At 38.7% G+C, this 21551-nt stretch overlaps 2 protein-coding genes across 4 annotated transcripts in view; one reads left to right on the top strand and one right to left on the bottom strand.

Annotated features, from left to right (window-relative positions):
• The window catches only part of MCM9 (minichromosome maintenance 9 homologous recombination repair factor), a 97143-nt gene that overhangs the window by 19957 nt on the left and 55635 nt on the right, over nucleotides 1-21551 (top strand). For all 3 annotated transcript variants that reach the window (XM_077162766.1, XM_077162765.1, XM_077162767.1), the window contains 2 exons: nucleotides 2466-2591; nucleotides 3987-4106. In XM_077162766.1, the coding sequence (XP_077018881.1) occupies nucleotides 2466-2591; nucleotides 3987-4106 (246 nt within the window). The remainder of the gene's footprint in view (nucleotides 1-2465; nucleotides 2592-3986; nucleotides 4107-21551) is intronic.
• Nucleotides 7667-19794, bottom strand: ASF1A (anti-silencing function 1A histone chaperone). The gene is made up of 4 exons (XM_077162768.1): nucleotides 19258-19794; nucleotides 13659-13774; nucleotides 9403-9579; nucleotides 7667-8183 (listed from the first exon to the last, which is right to left on the bottom strand). Exons 1-4 carry the CDS (start codon nucleotides 19364-19366, stop codon nucleotides 7971-7973), a joined length of 615 nt encoding a protein of 204 aa, XP_077018883.1. The 5' UTR covers nucleotides 19367-19794; the 3' UTR covers nucleotides 7667-7970.

Genomic DNA, 21551 nt, shown 5'->3' with positions numbered 1-21551 from the left:
AGCCAGTAACAGCACATCTTACAGAGTTGTGTGTGTTCTGTGGGTGGGGGGCAGGGTTGGAGGTGGGGAGATGTATCCAAAAGGAAGTCGTTATTTTACTGTCTAAAGCTGGAAATTACTTTACTGCTCAGCACTTAAAGGCTGATCTGGTTCAGTGAAACTCAATACTGAGGGTATTGACCAAGATGAGGCTTTTTTCTGATCTGCAGAATGACCTTAGGGAGCTTTTGACCCCAGTGTTTAGATGCTGGCTAGAAACCCAAATGTGGTAGGGGTCTGTTGGGCCAAATGAACTTCCTGCAGGGTGACTCAGTTGTCACTCATCTAAGAGGCTGTCTTCATTGAGGTGCCATAGGACCAAACCACAGGAGTGGATTACTAAGCCATAGGCACACTATTAGAAATGGTCTAGAACCAGAAATTTGGGGAGCGAGATAGACATGGAGGACTATTACTTTCTTAATGCATTCTCTTCCATGACAGAACTGTGGGAGCTTCTATTGTGCTGATTCAGGAAGTCTAGTTTTTCAACTTAGAAAACAAATTTAAGATAATAATAGCCCTTCCATCCCATTTGCTTTTTCTGGTCATCAGTCTTGTCTTCATGGTATATCTTCTCTGACTAAAGTATGAGGAAATCTTGAGATCAAGCACAAGTAATACAGGTAGTATGACAATAGTTAAGTAGCAGCTCCGGCTAGGTGCCAAGTACTGTACTATGTGCTTTACATCCCTTTACTCTTCAATAAATCCATGTTATAAAGATAAGGAAATGGCAGTAGAGAGAGGTTAAGAATCTTGCCCAAGGTCACACAGCTAACAGCACTGGGATTTCAGTCCAGGCAACTGGAAACAGAGCCTGTGCTCTCTACCATTGGGCTATGCTTCTTGTCAGTACATTAGTCACTGAATCCAACTTTTTCAGCATAACTGGCTGTTAACGGTTTGACTTGGCTGTCTCCCAGATCAGTTTACTTATTATTATTATTATTATTTTGCATGGGTAGACACTGGGAATCGAACCCGGGTCTCCAGCATGGCAGGTGAGAACTCTGCCTGCTGAGCCACCGTGGCCCACACAGTTTACTTACTCTTAAACCTGCTTTTGGGGGTAGGATATTCCTTTTTCCATTACTTCTGTAGTCTCTAGAGTTTAGTCAGTATCTACTTATAACTTATTCGCTTGTTAGTTCTTGACTGCTTAGAACCCTGGCCCCTTTCTGGATCTTTTTCCTCTGCACTTTCTACATTACAAAAGGGAGTGGTTTTCTGTGAGAGTTAATGAACTTCTTTCTTGGATTTATTAATTCTTTCTAGTCCCCTTTTTACTAAAATATTTTCTTCACAATTTCTGCTATCCCAGATCACATCACTGTAGCTTTGTTGTTGCCGAAACAATTTTCATTCATTGCAAAAAAGTAGCTTTAGTGCATAGGACCATGAATCAAAGAAGTCCCTTTCCCTTGGTGGTTTGGCAGAAAACCTCCTGGACCTGGAATCATCAGCTGAAGGAGTACTTGTACTATTATTTTCCCCTTCAAAAGAGCTATTAATGAAGCATAAGTGCAGGCTTCAAGGTGAATATAAAAGTCCTGCACATGCAAATTAGTTACTTGCATGTGGCCATTAATTACTAGAAGCATGAATATAGACATACAGAGTGCCAGGCTCAAGAAAGGCTTGTTAGAATCTCATGGCTGATTAGGCCAGTGATCAAATGAAGCACCTGCTTTATTCATGGGTGGAATACGCAGGTTCTCAGATTTGGTGTTTTGGTATTTCTGGAAACAGGATGTGTAACTTGTGATTCTCATTTTAAAGCAGACGAATTCAGGGTTCAGATTGCTTGGGTGGTAGTCTGTAATCATCTTCTTAATACCCTGATACCCTGGTAACTTATTCCAGATAAAAGAGAATTCACCAAACTGCTCAGAACAAATACTGAACTGCATTGCAGAGTAGACTGACTTTACTTCTCTTCTACCTTTAAAGAAGCTCCACAGGCCCAAGTACCTGTAGGCAATGGTTACTGGCTCCAATGATCAGACTCATTGTCTGAGATGGGGACCTTCCTTTTATGTAGGCAGCGGAGTCATTCTGACAAAAGCCACCAAATGCAACAGGTATTTTTAAGGGAGACTAATGGCCAGATAGGTAATAAATGAGGGAAAAAAGGAGATTCCTTTTTTCCTTTCCCTTCTCAAGTATGGTGAGTTTTTAGAAACTTAAGCAGGTAGCAGCCAGGAATTAAAACAGACTTTTCATTTCATGGCATTAAGAAAAGGACTTACAAAACCATAGGAGTTATTCATACCTTCTAATTATTTGGAAATGGTTCTCTTGATCATTTTAGATGGCAGGAAGCGTGTGTAGGCAGATGGTCAGCTAGGATAGAAAGAATGGGAAGCTTCAGATAGGTTTTCTTGAAAATTGTTGGTGAATTCTGGTCTTTCTGTTTCTCCTAGGAAGGAATGAAATATTGGCCAGCTTGTGCCCTCAGGTATTTGGGCTGTATCTAGTAAAGCTTGCTGTGGCTATGGTGTTGGCAGGTGGGATTCAAAGAACTGATGCTACAGGAACACGGATCAGAGGTTAGTACCTATTTAAAATTTTTCAGAAAAATTAACACATTCAGGCTACAATTTTTCTCTCCCGAATAAAAATTGCCTGTTGAGCTTTTATATGCTAAATACAATCTTTTAAAGATGTCAACTGTCTGAATACATGATACTCAGTCCAGCATCTATACATCAGAAGCTACTTTCTAGAATTCCTGAAAGACTGAAAGAAATTCTAACTTTTCACTGGGTATATATTTTTGTTCCAGCCTGTAAGGCTGCTATTTGATAAATTCTACATTTTTAATCCTGTGTATTTTTTTTCATTGGATTCCCAGTCTGTCTTCAAGAGGAAAAGATTAGAAATAGTATTTTTTTAATCTCGCCAAGTCAGCACCTCTCCATCTGTGCCTGTCAGTGTGCCTCTCTCGGACTGCTGTTCTCAGTCATTTGCCTGCTGAGTTCCCTTCTGCTGGGTGACAGCAAATGTGCCATCTGCCATGAGGTGCTGCTGTAGGTCATACATTCAAGCAAAGATTACTCTAAGTGTGTAATTAAGTCCTAATGGCAGAAAGCTCTCTTGCAGCCAACACATTTAACTGACCTGAATCTTACATAAAAAGTTGGTTTTTTAATGGCCCTTGCATGGGCCACAATAAAAAACTAAGACAAAAGATAAAAAGGACATTGCTATAAAACAAGCTCTTAGTAGGGACTCTAAAACCATATAGTATGTCTGGAAGGGTTGTGTGTATTAGATGCTTTGACAAGATACTGTTAAATGTTCAGCTTAAATCAAAGTTTTCTATCAGTGTGTTTAGAAACTACTTGGGTTTGTAACCTTACTGAAGAAAGTTGATCAGTGAGATAGAAATTCATTCATGTTACATTTGAAAAATAGTACTTAACTATTTTTAGATAATTCATTAAACTACCCAGTTTCATAAAATGAAACAGTTTTCACTTAACTGTCGGAATCATGTGATATGATATTTATAAAGCAGTTAGAAAATCCCCAACACTTATAAGTGCTGAACTGAAAATAAAATATTCGTGTGGCTTTTATGGAAAGATTTAATCACAGTTTAGTATTTAAAAATAGATTAAATAAAATAAAACTATAAGCTAAAGTTTAAAAAAATATTAAACACCTGGAAATAGCACATAGTATATTAATAGAATTTAGATTTTAAATGTCACATTCAGTAATCAATTAAAGATTGTTATATTTATGATGACAGTTAACTTTTCCAAAGGTTTTCTAGTTAAATCCTTCTTTGAATGATCTTAAGTAACTCTTTGTAGCAAAAGCTCCACATAAAATATAAATTATGTTATTATAAGTGAACCATTTTCTTTTTGATTATTTACATTATCCATGGATCCTTTCATAGAAATTTAAAACTTTACATATTTACTTTTTTCTAGGTGAATCTCATCTTCTGCTGGTTGGTGATCCTGGCACAGGGAAATCCCAATTCCTTAAATATGCAGCAAAGATTACACCAAGATCTGTGCTCACCACAGGAATTGGATCTACAAGTGCAGGTATCTTGTGTGACAATTTCAAGTAATTTATTATTACTATAGAATCTAACACCATGTTTTTTTTTTCCCACGATAAAGTGTCTGTTTATCTATGGATGTCAAGCTCATTTTTGAGTTACTGCTGAAAACTGAAGGAAAAATGCTGAATTTCGTAGCTCTAAAAAAATTTTAAAAGCTCCACCCTCACTTAAGTTATCTGTCAACAACTTAGCCCAGATACTACTCCTTGCACTTAGGCTTTGAACAATACTATTCAGTTCTCATACTCTAGTAATAATCTTCATACATATCTAGGTAGGAAAAAGTATGCATCATCTGGCATTCTATGACAACCCAGCAAGGAGAATGTTAATATAAGTTGAGGGAAAAAAATTCACTTTACAAAAGAACCATGGCTTAGAGCTTAAGGCATTTTCATGCCCAAAGATCTATCTCAGGGGCAACAGTAGCTCCTACTCAATTTCTTAGGTAAACAAAATTTTCTGTTAATATGTAGTAAGCATAGTTTAGTCATTGCAATGTTGAGTTTTAGTCATAAAGTGTAAGGATTTTTCAACAAGTACATATAAATAAGCCTTGACAGATAAAATGTCAAGATATGATTGATTATTAAGTGTCATAGGGAATTTAACACTGTAGTTTTAGGGAAAAATAGTATTAAAAAATGTTTTGATGCCATATTCAATCTGACATACATAGTTTTCACTGGGGAAATAGTTCTCCTGTTTTCCTAAAAATAGGCCCTTAGTTTTTAAAAATGTTATTTGATACTTGTAAGGGTACCAAACTTCCATGGCCTGTGCTCCAATTTCTTATGAGAAGTTTATACTTTAAATTTTATCTTAAAGCAGAAAATGCTCTATTAATGGTCCTACAGAAATGGGCTCTCAGGTTTTGAAGTATGAATGTAACTGGTCAGTCCTTTAAGCATTGACGAGAAGGGATTTGTAGACTGAGGACTTGACAGACTCCAGGATAGTGGATGGGAGTATATCAAGAACACTTCACATGCATTTTAAAATCCTATGACCCAGTGATCTAGAGCTCTATATAAAATGATACCAAAAAAAAAAACAACCCAGAGATGTTTCCCACGTAATTATGTGGCATGTTTCCCCAAATAATTATGTGGAATGGCAAGAAAGAAGTCTATCTTGTAGGCTACTACGAATTTCACACTCTTTGGGCTGTTTTATGGTGAATGACTGCTGCGTCACAGTGTTAGTATTTTTCCCTTTCCTATTATAAGTTTTATGCCATGATTTATGCCAATCCAGATAGGAGAAAAAAGATAAAAGACAGGCAATATAAATTTCAGAATTACTGAAAAGTTACTGCTACTTCTCTTGTCCACCCAAAGGGCTAAACTACCCTTCTACCCTTCTTTATTCAAACTGTGTAATGCACACAACCCATTAGAGGGTCATAAAATTCAATTCAGTGGGTCAAAACCACCACTTACTTACAAAATGAAATACAATAGGAAATACCAAAATGTGCAGTACACATAGTAAAATTGCACCATAAGGGTGTATTTTCATGAAATTTTTTTATATAAATACATGCTTGTGTTACAGGGTCACACTTTAATTTCTTATGCTGTGGATTATGGTAAAAGGTTTTGAAAGCTACTGCTATAGACTTTACTGGTAAACCTAGAAACCCCAAATTCTTAAACCAGAGGATAAGGCCCAATGGAACCCTAAGGTTATAAGTTATATAGGAGCAAAGTAACCTTTTTCAGACTTCCTGAAATGCTTTCTCAGCTCAAACAGCAGGTCTCTTTCACTCCAACCTACTCATCTGTCTCTTCAATGGCATAAGTAAATTATTCATGTTTATCTTTTCTGGATACAGTTATTCAATATGATCAAAAAAAGGTGAAAAAAGTTTTAAACCTTCCAGCTATAGTTCAGATAGTGTCTGCAAACAAGGCTAAACAAGAAAAAAAAATCTGTGCTATACAATTTCTTAGACCTAAGTTTGAATTGTTTTCATAGTAATTAATTTTTATTTCTAAACATTTCTTATAGAGCCATACAATTTTAAGTAAGAGGTAACTGTTTTTTTTTTTCCCAAAGGTAACAGTTTTCATTAAGGCAAGTATCTGAGTCCCCACCTTGTGTAAAAAATTATTGTTCATTTACAAGTTGATATAAAAATCTAGCCCTTTAATGTCAATATAATCATTATAATTTGAAGAAAAACTTAGCAGTGAATTACTTTATTTTGTAATTTGGCTTATATATGCTTTATTTCTAATAAGCATATATCATGGTGGTGTTCCTATTATATTAATCACTGAGCTCTTTGTTGGAAAACATTACTTTTATTTTCATTTTAAGTAATATTTTAACATTTTCTTTTAATTGCAATTAGACAAAAATGAGATTTTTCTTTATGTAGTTTCAACAGTCACAAGTATTTTACTTTTAAAATCTATGAACTGGTTAATGGACAATGTTTTAATAATCTGGTATATTAAAACGTCAACGTTTAACATTTAGCAAAATTTTGCTTCACAAATTAATTTTTAGAATGACAGGAAATAGGCACAACTTAGAATCCATGTTTAGACAGATGTCTTTTTCCCTTCCTCAAAATAATAGCTTTAAAAAGTGCAGTATAAAAATTTTAGATATGAAGGCACTGCATAAATTTGCATCATATGGCTAATGTCTTGCTGAGCAGCAAGAGTAAAATAGTCTACCTAATTTAATGAAGCAGAAGAAATTTTTTGAGGAAAGACCTAATTCTTACCGAAGAAAAATAACCTTTTGACCCGTCTAGTTAATGGATTCCTCTCCAAGACTATGCTTTAAAAATTTATCTGGAAAAGCTTTCTAGAGTATATCAACCACAAATCTGCCTAATATTATTCTGTATGAGTGTCAGGGGGTGTGGAGAAGAGTACTACAGGTGTGAAAAAATACATATTTCCAAAAAAGTAACTTATCTTTTATGTTAAAGCTAAATATACCTTTCCGAATCCACTGTTTTTATATAAATGTGGCCAACAACAGATGATCTATCAGAATAGCTTTTCAAAAGTTAAGTTCATAGTATTTTTATAAATCTAGTGAACAAATATGAGTCATTATATCTCTTACAAACTCAGGGAATTGTATTTGTTTTTGATATGTTGAATTCACTTGGCAATAATGATGTATGATTCAGTAAGTGGTCTGATATCCTAAGCTCTGTTGTAAAAACAAAAACCACAGCCAGAGGAACTTATAAGCAATTAACCACATTTGTTATCTTAAGACACCAAACCAAAAGGTATCCAACATTACATGAACTGCAGTAATAGCCATAGAGGCTTTAGGGAACCCTGGAAAATCAGATCCTAAAGCTCTTGGTAGTACACAGCTGATTTCATATGTACCCTTTTTACGGACATATGAAAAAAAGAATGGAAACTTTCCCCTTAAAGTAAACCACACTGTGTATTTTTCAAGGAAGAAACATTTTAGTAGAACTTTGTTCTCTTCAGGGCAGTAAAATAGTGGCCCACAGGATTATTGTCCAAGAAGCTAAGACATTTCTACAACCTGGTCTAATGATTCATGTTTTTCTTTATAAGTATTTTAATTACATTATAGAGGAAAAGAAAACAATATATATGCTTTAATCAGGTTAGTTTCAGAACAAATAAAATAACACATTAGAGAAAAATTACTTAAAAATAGTTGTATTTATATTCCACAATTTGCTCAAATAATGGTTTTCTTATAAACTTTCTATAGGATGTTTTTAAAACAAATTCTTCACATTGTATCTTGACTATGTACTTATGGGATTTCAGGGAAATAGTTCTGTGTGTTTTTATAGCTTAATTTGTACTAAAGGGATGGCAGGTGGTCACATGCAGTCCATGTGGGATTCTAACATGACATTTAGTGAGTTTTCTGATGTGGACCATCCCTTTGATGCTGAAGGCAATGCATCTGTTGAAAGAAGTGACTGTAGATTTGGATTACTGCTCTCTGCATCTTCCAGTTTTTCTGTGTTATCTTCCCAATTAATATGGAATCTTGTGACCCTCGGATTAGATGCCAAAATATTCCTTTGAAGCTAGAGAGATGGAAAATATAGAAATAATAAATACTAAGATTAAGATCACCACATGCAAATAGGAGCTAGTAAATGGTTCCCTATGTTAATACTCCTAAAGGCCTAAGCTTGCATATAAAAGTGTAAGTCAAATAAAAAGCATCTTAAAACCAACTAGTGAATAAGGATGAGGGCCATTTAACCTAATGGAAACAAGATATAGGAAGTCTGAGGGAGTCCATTCAGATCTTTCACAACCAAAACAAAATATCTAATTCTTCTATACTTATGTTTCCTAAAAGAAGAAAGAGAATTTCATATTCTTTGTAGGTGAATACTTCAGAGGGTGCTTTATTTAACAAACTATTATACTCTTTGGACTGATTTGGTGTCCCTTCAGAAATACTTTCAAGATAAATGAATAATTTCCCAACATGAAATGTCTCATTATTAGTGTTTTCTTACCTTTTAAATATATCATAGCTCATTTTTAGAAACATTACTCCAGTTTCTCCTCTTTTTTGCTATAAAAGGGGCCACGCAGATAATAAATTGAATCAATGGAAGGTCCCACACCAGAATGAAAAACATTCCAGCCTTATTATCAGAAAGAACATTCTGCTGCCATGTAGTTTTCCTTGCAGTCTGTGGTGTTATGTTCAAGTTCATTTACTTTGCACCCTTACAATATCACAAGTTACTAAACATTTATAGTTCCCAATGGAAAAACTGTAAGATACTAAGGATCTTTGAGAATGGTGAATCATATTCTTGCTCATCTCCAGAAATATTTAAGATTTTTACTTTAACCTCTAAGATTGGAGATAAATGCTCATATGAAAAACAAACAGAAAACCATCCCCCACAATTGTGGAAAGAATTACAGACAAAAATATAAATAATCCATACAACAAACATGCGTTTGAATACCTTCTGAATCTATGGCAATTTGAATGTCCTAAAGGTTGAAATGAACAGAATCACGATGTATGGCAGATGCTACACAGAAAGCCATAAACAGCCTGCTTCTTCTAAGAGGTACTTTCATGTTCCTAAATAGTTACTAATAATAACTCATCCAGAGGTAGAGTTTGAGTTCATTAGTGGTAATACCCAATGAGAACAAGGACCTCAAATTTACTTTGTCTCTTAAAGCTATTTTCATATTCTACTGTGAAATGACAATTGCTTAAAATTTTGTATAGTAAAAGTAATTTAGAAGGAATAGTCAGAACATTACCTTAGAAAAGTCTGGTTTTACTGGTGGATTTTCCCTTAATTCTGTCTCAGTATATTCATTATTTACATAATATCCGACTCTAATAAATTCTTGACCTCGATAGGTGCATGTGATTAGCACAACCGTTACACCTACTGCATCTGCATCTGGAATGAGTCCTGGATTAGGTGCATCAGCCTAGAATAATTTAAAAAGAAAAGAAACACACATACAAAAAGCTATTAACTGCTGGCAAGACTGGGTTTTTAGTTACCTTGCACACCATCAGTTGAGGGCACAGCAGTAAAACCTGGGGAATCAAACTGGGAAGGCAAATGCTCCCTTTTGAGATTGATTTATGGCCAGAATATATAGTTTATGTGGAGATACAGTTCATGTGTTTCTCCACAGGACACCTAGGTACCTTGGTTACTTGAAAGCATCACTACTTCTAGAGGGAAATAATTCTGGCTACAACATGTAGTAGCAGCTCATGAGAAATAATACAATATTCTATTATAAAGCCCTTTATAAAATATAATAAACAACTGAATCAGTCATCTTACTGATTCTAACTTTTCCCAATCATAATTTTCAGACTTAAATTAGTAAATACTCAATTATCTCCATGTGATTTTTGTCAGCAAATGTTTATTATACCAGTTTCCCTCTCCTACCCGAGGTATTTATAGTCTCGGACTGCCTGACCCACCCCATAGGTATTTTAATAGTACATTAATGATAAAACTGAAAATGTGATGGAAATCGAAGGCTTTGATTGAATTCAGGTTGTTGTAAGCTGAGCCTTGAGGAATACAGAAGGTGAAGCAAGTGGGCTGGAAGAGGCTGAGAGCATAAGCCAAGGCTTGGGACAGGAAGGATGCTGACTGGAAAGATCACCGCAGAAGCAGGCTGAGGGGGAAGGGCAGCACTGGCCGAGGCATCTGGGCTCCACCTGAGGCAGCCATAATAAGTGGATGGAGTCCAGCAAAGTAGCCTGTAGTTGCCAGAACTCCAACGAACCATCCCTGGGCTTGGGTGGACACTTCAACCAATGCCTGAGCTTGGGAACACCCCTCACTGGCATCTGTACTCAGGCTGTAATCAGCAGAGACTAATGTTTATTGTATGACCACCATGTGTAGATAACACAAAAAAGAATAAAACATTTACTTAGCCACCTGGGCTAAAAACCTCGGTCACCCTTGGTTTCTCTACTTCCTACATCTATCCAGTTTCCACACTGCTCAGTCTCTGCAGGATGAATTCATGTCTTCATCTCTTATTTGGAATACTAAAACTTTAACTGGTCTTCTCACCTCTAGCCTATTATTTGTACTGCTGGAAGTATTAGCTTTCTAAACACAGATCCCTTCCTAGTCCCTCCTCACAAATCCCCCTTCCCATCCCCCCTACCGCCTCTTACAGGTTTAAAACCATAGATGATGGCCCTCCTTTCTAAGGGATAAACTCTGAGTTCTTTAACTTGGTTTATAAGGCCCCTAACTAATGTTGCTGACCAAACATCTCCACTCACACCTTCTTTAATTCTGTATCTCGCTTGTTCTAGATAATGAATTACACAAGTTCTTTAAAATGTAGTATATTCTTTCATACCTCTGTGCCTCACACATACTGCTCCCTTGGCCTGAAAGGTCTTTCCCTAACATCCTTTGAAATTTACATCACTTGTATCCATCTCAGTTAAAGCCACTTTTAACTCAGACAGTAGAATTAATAACTCCCTATTTTGTGTACTCATATCATACCTGATAAATCCTCTACTATTATATACCCAACAACCTAAATATAGGTTTTTCCTGCTAACCTCTAAGCTCTATCCAGTTCAATCTTTGTAATCTCATAACTAAAATAGCCCTGGGCACACAGTACATACTTAATATTTTGAAATCCATTCATAACTCAGTCCTATACTGAAAACATTATGATCTCTTTGGAAACATGCCAGGATGGGGACAGAGGGCCTGTCCTGGAGAATATGCGACTGCTTAGAGGTCCCGTGACCACTTCCCCAGTGGTACCCAAAGAGATTCTAAGGCATCTGAAAGGGGGGTGGAGATGGGAAATAGAGGTAATTCAGTACTGCTATGGGAACTCAGACCCATATTGCTTCCCATCTCAGCAAGCTGGACTTAGGCATGTTTGTGGTTTAAATTTTGTTGTCAAAGAATTTAGCTTGAGCAAACTTGAGTAGAGAAATCTGCAGCCTTTCCAATCATGTAAGATGGAAAAAGTGATGGGCAGAGATCCTTGACTCCAGGCAGCAATCCTAAGCAGTGTCTGGGCATTTTCCTGGTAGCCTCTGACACACACATGAGAAAGGCAAGTTTAACTATTCTGACTGGCAAAGTCATAGCGGCCCAGGAGAATATGAGGGCAATCTGTTTAAACATAAAATAAAAACTGTACATTAGTTATGTTCTATTTATAATGATGAGAAGTGCACAGGCTGAATGCATGATGTTACACTGTGCCTTCATCTGTTCTTTGTGGCAAAATCTACATTATAGCAGGTAAAACTACTTGAAAACCATTAGAAGGAAATATATTTTATAAAATTTTGTATAAAAACTCCCAACAGCTTAGGAGCATTCTTAGTAACCTAAAACACATAGAAAATATTTTTAGGGTTTGTTTCAAAAACAAGGTATTTACTTCTAAATTTCTATAGTAGGATACAAAAATATATCAATATGTCTGCCCAAATTTCTTACTAACACTGTGAATCATCATTAGTAAAGTACAGGTTCCTCAGGCTTGTGGGTCAAAGCAAATGCTGCTTCTATATATAACAATTTTAAGAAGCTAAAGAGAATAAAAATTTAGTTCCAGTTATAGAAATAGGGCACTTACTATTTGTCAGTGATTGTACTAACTGCTTTCTTCCTCATTTAATCCTCATAACATTCTTTTAAGAAGTAGGATATTAGTCACATTTTATAGATCACTAGAGTGACTGAGAGAGGTTACGCAGCTTGTCTAGAGTCACATATTGCCAATAAGAGGTAGGGCCAAGATCTGAACAGGTTTACTGCAGTGCTCCTCTGTGCGGGGCACTGTTACCCGTGACCTTCACGAGCACTCGCACAGCTCTGGTTAACAGCACCACTACTTTTTAAGGTATATGAGCTTTTCTCAATAATTTGTTTAGATACATTGAATTCTTGTTGCTTTTTAATAAAAAAAAATACACTAAAGCTAGGAGAACAAAATTCTGAATTGTATATTTACGAAAGGGGAAGAGAAAGCTCTAAATCTAAAGATGTGATATTTTGAATGATTCTTTGCCCATTTCTGGTGGGATTATTTGACCAACAGTGCTCATTTACATTGGCCCCACATGTAAAAGAGAAAACAGGGAGGTCAGGGATAGGAAGAGTTAGATTGCCTTTCCTAGAGTGGGTCTTTTTTTTTTTTTCAGTGAGTTCTGCTTAACTTAAGTGACTCTGTTGGATAGAAATACTTGTAACAAAAATTAATAATAGATTTTTAAAAAGCTTACTGTTACTTCATGAACTATTATAAATCTCTAATAAGCATGAATAATTGAGAAGTGACTGAATAATTTTATACAGCAATTTAACATGGATTAAAAGTAACCCTTTTGAACACAGAAGGTCATGTCTGAAGCCTTGACACAGACCCAAACACTGTTATTACTATTATAAAGTAGTTCTTTATACAATGTGTAGATTGGGTGCTTTAGGAAACCACTGACTTCACTTCCAGTGACTCTAGATCATGCAATAGAACCGCAATCCACTAACCTACCTGTTAACCTAGCTCAATTAGTGATTGAAATGAAATAATGTTGTTTTTTTAACATCATCCTCATTTCTGGTGACTAAAACCATAAACTGAAGTGCATATTACCAACTCTATCAATTAGTAATATGCATTTTAAAATCCATGTTTTAGGCTGCTAGACAGCAAGGCTGAAAATCTGATATTAGGAACTTTTCATGGGAAATGCACAAAACTAACTGCCATGGGCACCATTACAGAGTGTAAGGTTTGCTGCATGCTCTACACCTCCCTGAAATAAACATCACATTGCCTCCTCTCAATATACAAAACCAAGAGCTGGAGTTCCATTATGCAATAGGAGACTGATTTTCTAAGACAAGCTAGAAGCAGATAAAAGTTGAGGCAGCAGAAGGAAAGTGACTTAATGCACAGGGAAAGAATAATGACCATGAGATAACAGTCTGTTTAGAAACATACACGGCATATGCATTTACCAGGAGTAACCTTACCTGAAATACAAACATATGTCTTCCTGCAGGAACAGGACCCACTAAAACAGAGTCTAAAACTTGGTCGTATTCTTCACTTTCTGCAGAGCCCACATAGATAATTTTCCATTCCAAGTCTAGGGTTAAAAACCAACACATTATTTCATATTCAGTAATTACATTACCAGATGACATCAAAGACCTTTTTAATGTCCATACAACCATTTGTTGGCTGCTAAAACTGGTTTATCATAGCAGAAAATCCAGAAAGGTACTGAATGAATTGCTCCTTATAAAATTCGTACACTTCAGATCTGAGTTCCTCAAATTCCTTTTTTGTGGAATACTGGCCAGTACTACTCATAAATAAGACAATGTGGCCAAAAATTTGGGACCTGCCTCAACCTTATCATGAAGCGTGCTGCATTGGAAGTGGTCTCAGACACCCGTCAGTAAAGAACCACCAGTAAAGATGATCTGGCATATCCCAAATATATTTGATTATGGACTCTACCTCCCTCAAACCCTCACCCTTTAAAAAAAAAAAAACAGCCTACTAAACACACTTTAGAAGTGCTGTCCTCTATTATGTTGCACAGATCCAGATCATCAAAGAGGAAAAATCATTATGCAAACTTTCCTTGTGGCTCAGAAGAGGCTTTACCTAAAGAGCCAAAGTTGGGTTTTTTTTCCTCATAGCACCTCATGTCACACATTCTTTAAATTGGAAAGAAACCTTTTCCTAATCATTTGACTCAATAGCACAAATATATATATAGCGGGGACAGTCAAGAGGAGGAACAAAATGTACTAAAGTGCCACCTAAGACATTATCTGTAATTCAGCCTAGGAGATTTTACTGAGCACCTTTTACATCATGCTCTGCCAGGGGAACCCAGAGATAAATAAAATTGTTCTTTTGAAGGAGCTCCCCATTTAGTGAGGGGCGGAAGACAGCTCTACAGATAAAGTCATCCCTCAGAGACCTCCGAGTCCTCTTAGGCCTGCATGGCTAGTGCCTTGGATTCTCTGCCTCTAGGAGTGTGCCCAAGCAATCTAAGGGGCAAGTTTTCTGGGTCTCTTGTTGAGTACTGAGTTAGTGCCACCATGTGTTACCATTGTGTAATTGTGTAGGAATTTTTGCTCCCTAAATAGATAAGAGTAGATACTATTTCTTATTCATACTATAGTATAAGCTACAATTATTGAACTGAAAGCTCCTTTAGATGTATGCTTTTTTTTTTTTAAGTTAGCAATTATTTTCTGAGGACTTACTATGTTATGGCCCAGGCCTAGACTTAAATGCTAGTATTTCCAACTTTTGGCACATTTCCGCATGCACAGTCCTGCATCTGGTGTAAGATTCATCTCTTTGCTGATGAAGACAGAGAGGAAGCAAGCCACATGATGTCTAGTCAGAGGGACCAGCACATACAAAGGCCAAGGGGTAGGAGCATGCTCGTCATTTTCAAGATAAAGCAAGGAAGCCAGGCTAGCCGGAACAGAATGGGCAAGGAGAAAACCAATAGACCATGAAGAGGGGTGGTGGCCAGATCATGTAAGGCTTTGAAGGCCATCATAAGAATGTGGCTTTTACAAAGTGGCATGAGAAGCCAGGGTCGAATTTTAAGTGGGGGAGTAAAATGATCCAGCTTTCATTTTAAAATTGTTTTGGGCTGCTGTGTTCAATATGGACTGGAAGAGGGCAAGGGAAGAAACAGGAGGATATTTCAACAATTGGGGCCAGAAATTATGGTGGCTAGGACTACAGATGTTTGTGCTAAATTTGAGATGTCTACTAAGCAGAGATACTACATAGGTCTGGTAAAAATTTGGAAATAGTGATAGTGTAAACCATGGAAATACATGGGATCTCTAGGGAGAGAGCCCTGGGGCCTTCAGGGAGATGAGGAGGAGCCAATAAAAGAGGTTACAAAACTCCTGGCCAGTGAAGTAGATGACCCAAAAGCCAAGTGGATAAAGTGTTTCAAGGAGAATGGTATGATTAACTATGTGAAATCTAACAGACTGATCAAGTAAGGCTCAGACTGAGGATTGTCACATGGAGTTTTTCCTAAAATTCTATTTGTTTCAGTTTTATTTGTGCTGCTACATTTAGTGCTTCTGGCTCCCTAACTGGTTGTAAGATAAACTGACATTTGTGGTCTAGCACAGGGACATAGCCATGATTTATAAACCTACTTTAATGAAGCACCCTACTGTGTGCCGGGCAGTAGTCTTGTCACTTCACACAAATTCTTTAAACCTTAAAATCTTTATCATATGGATTTAATTATCCCTTTTATGCAAATGAGAAAGTTGAGGCTCTGAGGGGTTTAAGTAATCCACCTAAAGTCACACCACTAGTAAATTAAAACAATCAGAATCCAAATGGTCTCTGCAACTCAAAAGCATGGGCTCTTTCCAAAAACACAACTGAGAACGTAAACTCTTCCCTTTCTAGCTCTTAAATTACTGATTGTAATAAGGGACCTTAATTGTCAGGTGGTGGGTGGGTGAGGGCCAGGTGGTGGAGAGATAGCATAACCTTCACAGGTACCAGCTAACTTGGGGATCACCTATACATGAATTTTTATCCCATGGAATGCTTGCTGTAGCCACTAAGTTTGAAGTGTTCAGTGCTTATTTATAAGCTAACATCTTTTGTTTTATTTGTAGCTTTTTCTTTCAATCCAGTTTTTCATCACCTTTTCACCCTTCCCCTGTAAAGCTCCAAGTGGATACACATTTCCAAAAGCTAGTTTCAAGAAGGGGGAAACAGGTCAGGTGCTTTATGCAGATTATCAGTTAAAAGGAGTTTACTTGTTTTTAAAATGTTACCTAATTGTTTCATTTAATCATAGTAATCACAGCCTAAAAGTATTTATCTGTAGTGGGAGTGTAAGAGGGAAGTTACCAAGAAGTGTTTTTAAATTGATTTATACTAAGAAAGGCCTGTGATCTACCAGGAAAAAAAAAAAAGTAGTCTTTGGAATTAGACCAAGCCGAAAATTGAAAGTATCATGCTCGATTTTGGTACACTATGAGTATTCAACTGACAATAGCTATTATTGACAAACAGATTTTAAAAACGGTTCCACTGAATAAAGAGGTAGAGAACCAGCAGTCCACAGAAATGATAACGAAGACGGCATGTGGGTCAATGAAGACACGTACAGGCTTGGCGACCTTGGGTTAAGCACATCCAGGGTCTCCTAATTCCCAGGCTGACAGGGCAATCTCGACTGAAATCTTGAATCTTACATTTTTTGTAACTGACCTACCCCTAGATATGAGCCTTATATTAAAAACAAACAAATTACTTTAAAAGCAAATACTCAAGACTTTTTCTAAAGTAGCTAAAATTATTTATAAAATGAAATTTTTTCTTCAGAACATTCTGTAGTTTAATTTCAAGTATAGATTTTATTTGAAAGAACTACAGTGTAAAAGTTTGTAGCCTATAAGGATCCTTTGCTTAAGTAAAAATTTCCCTAATCCACACAGCCTCTAGGTGGAGTACACAGGCATGGCACCTTTTTTGAAAGACTCCTTCAGTATGACTCAGCTTAAAGTCTTTTAAAAATACTAATAAGTGCCCAGTAATGGTGTACTCAAAGTGAGGAGAACACGTGGCAGTAGATGTATTCTTGGTATCAGTATTGTAAAAACCCTGTGTGTGATTCACCTGGGCTCTGAATGGATCCAAAAATGGAAAACAGTTCCACCTCCATGAGTGGCGGGTTTTAACCATCCAACATAACAGCCCTGAAATGACATCCTGAACTAGCTTCCTTGTTCAGAGCTAATGTCTAAAATGGAAGGCATCCCTTGAAAATTCCAGTAATTTGAAGAATTTCTAATGCCTAAAAACTGTAGTGTAAGTTGGAATGGACTGATCTTATGGTTTCTCTTTGCCCATTTTTATATATACTTGCCAGTAAAAAGGCGAAGTTATTGACTGCTGGGTATGAAAAATGGGCCTAGTAGTTGAAATGCTCCTAGTTGTATTATAGGAGAGTAATCAAGTGGTGTCTGAGTAATACGTAAAATACCCTTTATTTTATCACTGGACCTATTTAGAGATTAGTTTATTTTAATGAAGAGATAATCTTTCAAAATATACCTTACAAATATATATATATATGCTTTATATCTGTATTAAAACTCTGTGGAAAGGCATTAAAGTATACATTGTGATTACCTTAAAAAGTGAAATGGGGGAAGACACCGGGTATAGAAAACTGTTACTTTATATATGTCTTTACCATTTTTAAAAACTTATTACAATGGGCATATATTGCTTTCATAATTTAAAAAGTTAACACCCTACATGAAATACATTTTATAGAGATTAAAAGTTAATTTTTAAATGAATTAATGCTTCACGTGCCATTATTAGCACAATTGTTTTAAATGCTTTTTGTCAAGTATACATGTAAGTTCAAAGAAACGCCCCCTATTTAATTGTAAAGTTAACATTGATGAGGTTAACATTTTTTCAAACTTTGATAATAAAGCACTGGATTCATTTAATAAATTCAAGAAAGGTGAAGATTAAGACCTTGCTAAGTTTTAGCTTTCTAAATACGTATTACTATACTCATGTTAAAAAGAAGTTATCTTTTTTAAAGACCTTAAAACGTACTTAAGAGAAAACAGTAAAAATGTTTGCATCGCCATCAGGACTTTACCTTTTATTTTCTAGCCCACTTTTGTGTTTTAAGTTCAGGGTGTATTCTGTATCTGTTTGGATGTGGAGTTATTTTAATTTGATTTCAACACGTTCCTGCAGAGTCTTCTTTCAGACTATTTAGAAGCCAGTGATTAAATGTCCTGGAAATTTATTTAAATATTTTTACACATTTCTGCTCTTGGGTTAAATGTAACTTCCTAGCTTAGAAATGTTTTTCTTCCTGAGAGAGAGGAGAGAAGATTTTAGTCACCGAGGAGCAGGGTTCGCGAGGGTCGGGCGAGCCTGGCGCGGGCATCCCGGGGCCGCCGGGAGGAGCCGCCGGGAGGACGCGCCGCCGCCGGGCCCGAGGGGCCGAGCCCGCGCCCGCCTCCCCCGCTGGTTGGTCCAGGCAGCCAGAGATCAGCGCGCGGACAGCCTCGCTCTCCTCCCCGAAGCGGCGGGCATGGCCACCGCGAGCACAGGGCGATCCGGCGCAGCCTCCCGGCCCGCGTCTGCCTTCCGCTCGGGGCAGGAAGGTGGCAGGCGGGCGCCGGCTCCCGGGCCGCGGCCGGGTGCGAGGAGGCGCCGTGACGCCGGGGTCAGCAGCCCCAATTCGCTGCTCCCGGTAAGATGGCTCCGCTCCGAGCTCGCCGGCGCGGCCTCACGCCCTCGCCTCTCCTGCAGCCGCCGCCTCCCCGGGTCGCACAGGCAGCTCGCGGGGCCGGCCCGGCGCGGCTCCCTCCCGCCAGACAAAGCTGGCAACATGGCTCCCTCCGCTCGAACAAGTTCCTCGCAACTTGCGCCTCGGCTGCGCCGGCCGTCGTCCCTCCGCCGGGAGTTTGCCGCCGCCGGGCGCCGAGCACCGGGCGCCGCGAGGCCCGGCCCGGGAAACTTTCAACGTCTGCAGCCGCAACTGACAGCCCGGCGGGCGGCGCCGCTACTCACCTTCAGACAGGTCCTCGATGCACTCGAAGGTGATCTCGAACTGGAAGGGGTTGTAGAAAGGAGAAGGGTTATCCAGCACCACTACATTGTTCACCTGAACCTTTGCCATATTTTGAAAAAAACACAAACAATGGAAACCGGGGCTGGTTGCGGCACAACAAAGTCTAGCGCGCGGCCGCTCGGAGAGCGCAGACCCCCACCCGGCGCGGCCCGACGTCGTGCAGCGGCGACTTGAGAAACTTTTTTTTCCTCTTTTTATTTACACGGGAGCACTCCACAGTGTTTTGCAGCTTTCCTATTTCACTAAACTACAGCCCATTCTGCTCTGATAACTAGCAGCGTTGGCCGCGATTGGCTGCACCCGAGCTCTGACCCTCCTCCTCCAGCGAGGGCTTCAGCAGCGAGCAAGATGGGCTCCCGCTCCCGAAATGAACTCGGAAACTTTAACTGCGGCTCCACCTGCTGGTGCGGATTAGGACAAAGGCGGAGAACAAAGTGAGTGGAATACGGGCTGGGAGGCCCGCGCGGAGGCCGCCGCCGGCGGGGGGGGAGGGGAAGGGGGCCGAGGGGGAGGGGGCGGGGGCGGCGCAGGCCCCGCCCTCGGCCCGGCGGCTCCCGCGCCTCACGTCGGGCGTGGCCGCGGCGGGGACGGGAGCGGGTGTTGACTGAAGGGGGCGTGGCCACGGCCGTGGCCGTAGGGGCGTGGCCTCCGGGCGGAAGAGGGCGTGGCAACGGCAGGAGGGCGCGAACCCTGGCGACGCCCGCTCGGGTCTGCTTCGAGGCTGTTTTGCTTTGTTTTGTTTTGTTTTTTTGAAAAGGCGTACTCTTTATTTGTATCTAACGGCCCTGCCGACTCTGCTGAATTTAGCCTCTGAGATTTAGTTGTGTACACTAGCGCAGATCAGCTGTCCATGTATCGGGTAGTATTTGGAATAGAGAGAAGGGTTGGTTGCAGTGGAAATAAATTGTATTTTATCGATTCCTGCCAGCTCGAAAGGAGGAAAGCCATTTTGGAAATCTAACGCTTGGCTAGTATCGGCTTTGGGGCACATAACGGTGTCTTTAGTTAAATAGTCACAAAACAAAAGGCGAATAGGCGTTTTCCCACACACACACGTCACTTGAAAATCTGAAAGGCCAATCTTTGGGCTGCACGTGGGCTTTCTTCCTCCCGCTTGTCATCAGGAAAGTCTTAGAATGAAACAAAGGTTACTAGAGATGTGACCACCTACAGTTTTATGCCATTTATGGGGCTTAAAAGAAGGAAAAGAAAGTGTCAGGAGACTGAGGGGCAACAAACGTAATAGAGAAGGAAAGAGTGGAGAACACAAAGGCTTACCAAGACATTTGATCTTCAAAAAATTTAGGAATCGTTAGTAAATTAAAAAATGAGTGGCACCACAGACAAGTTCTGAACCCTTTGCCTACCTGTAACCACTTCGGGTTTGAACTGAGAAACCTCAGTTCGTCTGTGTTACTTGACTACCATTGTGGGGAAAGGAGGAGCTTTTACATTTGTGAGCCTGCTGGACTGTTTCTGTTTAACAAGTAAGAGAGGTATAAAGGGTTGTTTAATTACCTGCTATTCATAACCATCATTTTCCCCCATAAGTTTTGTGAATGAAACCACCAAACTTGGCTTATTAAATTCAGAGAGAAAAATATTTCTTAAGTATCGTCGATGCTGAACGAGTTTTCTCTTGATGTAGTGGCCAGAATTTTGATTTCTCATTCTTCGGATATTGTTCAGGCGTGAGTAGGTCACTTTTGATAAGACTTCTTCACCTGAAGCTCTTTGGAAAAGTAATGTGGAACAGCTTATGCCAGGCCTCTCCACATTAAGGAAAACCAGTTAGACTAGAGATCCCATTTTACTTTTAATGGATTAAACTGCCAAAAATAGAACAGGTTTCCTCAACCCATTTGTGATTACCATGACTGATAAACTCTATACTCTCTTCACTCTTATTTGTGCTTATCGTCACACTAGCTAAGATAAAGGGCGAACTGCTGTGTGCTACTGTCAGATATGCCGGGTATGGAGCACGGAATGACCATTTGAAGATTAAAATATGACTGCTTTTGGAATGGGGCATGCAGTTGTCTGATTATTGCAGGTACTTTAAGAGAAGATTCTGATTTACTTGCTTTAGAAAAATGATATAAACTTCACAAAATGAGGTGCATTTGGTAGTCTGACCATAGGTGTGTCATAATGAGACCAGTCTTACCACAAAATTCGTTCTTGGAGGATCTGTAGTATCAAGAATTGAAAAGATCTATTTGGTTAACAC

This window comes from Tamandua tetradactyla, chromosome 5 (assembly GCF_023851605.1).
Source record: "Tamandua tetradactyla isolate mTamTet1 chromosome 5, mTamTet1.pri, whole genome shotgun sequence".
Classification (NCBI taxonomy): domain Eukaryota; kingdom Metazoa; phylum Chordata; class Mammalia; order Pilosa; family Myrmecophagidae; genus Tamandua; species Tamandua tetradactyla.
The sequence above is the reverse complement of the archived record's forward strand: the minus strand, read 5'-3'. Positions and strand labels throughout refer to the sequence as shown.

Excerpts from the sequence above, each read along its gene's own strand:
- ASF1A (XM_077162768.1), bottom strand. The coding sequence starts at position 19,366 with ATGGCAAAGGTTCAGGTGAACAATGTAGTGGTGCTGGATAACCCTTCT. Across the intron at positions 9,580-13,658 it reads GACATATGTTTGTATTTCAG|GCTGATGCACCTAATCCAGG; the intron begins GTAAGGTTACTC and ends AAATTATTCTAG. Across the intron at positions 8,184-9,402 it reads TAAAACCAGACTTTTCTAAG|CTTCAAAGGAATATTTTGGC; the intron begins GTAATGTTCTGA and ends CCATCTCTCTAG.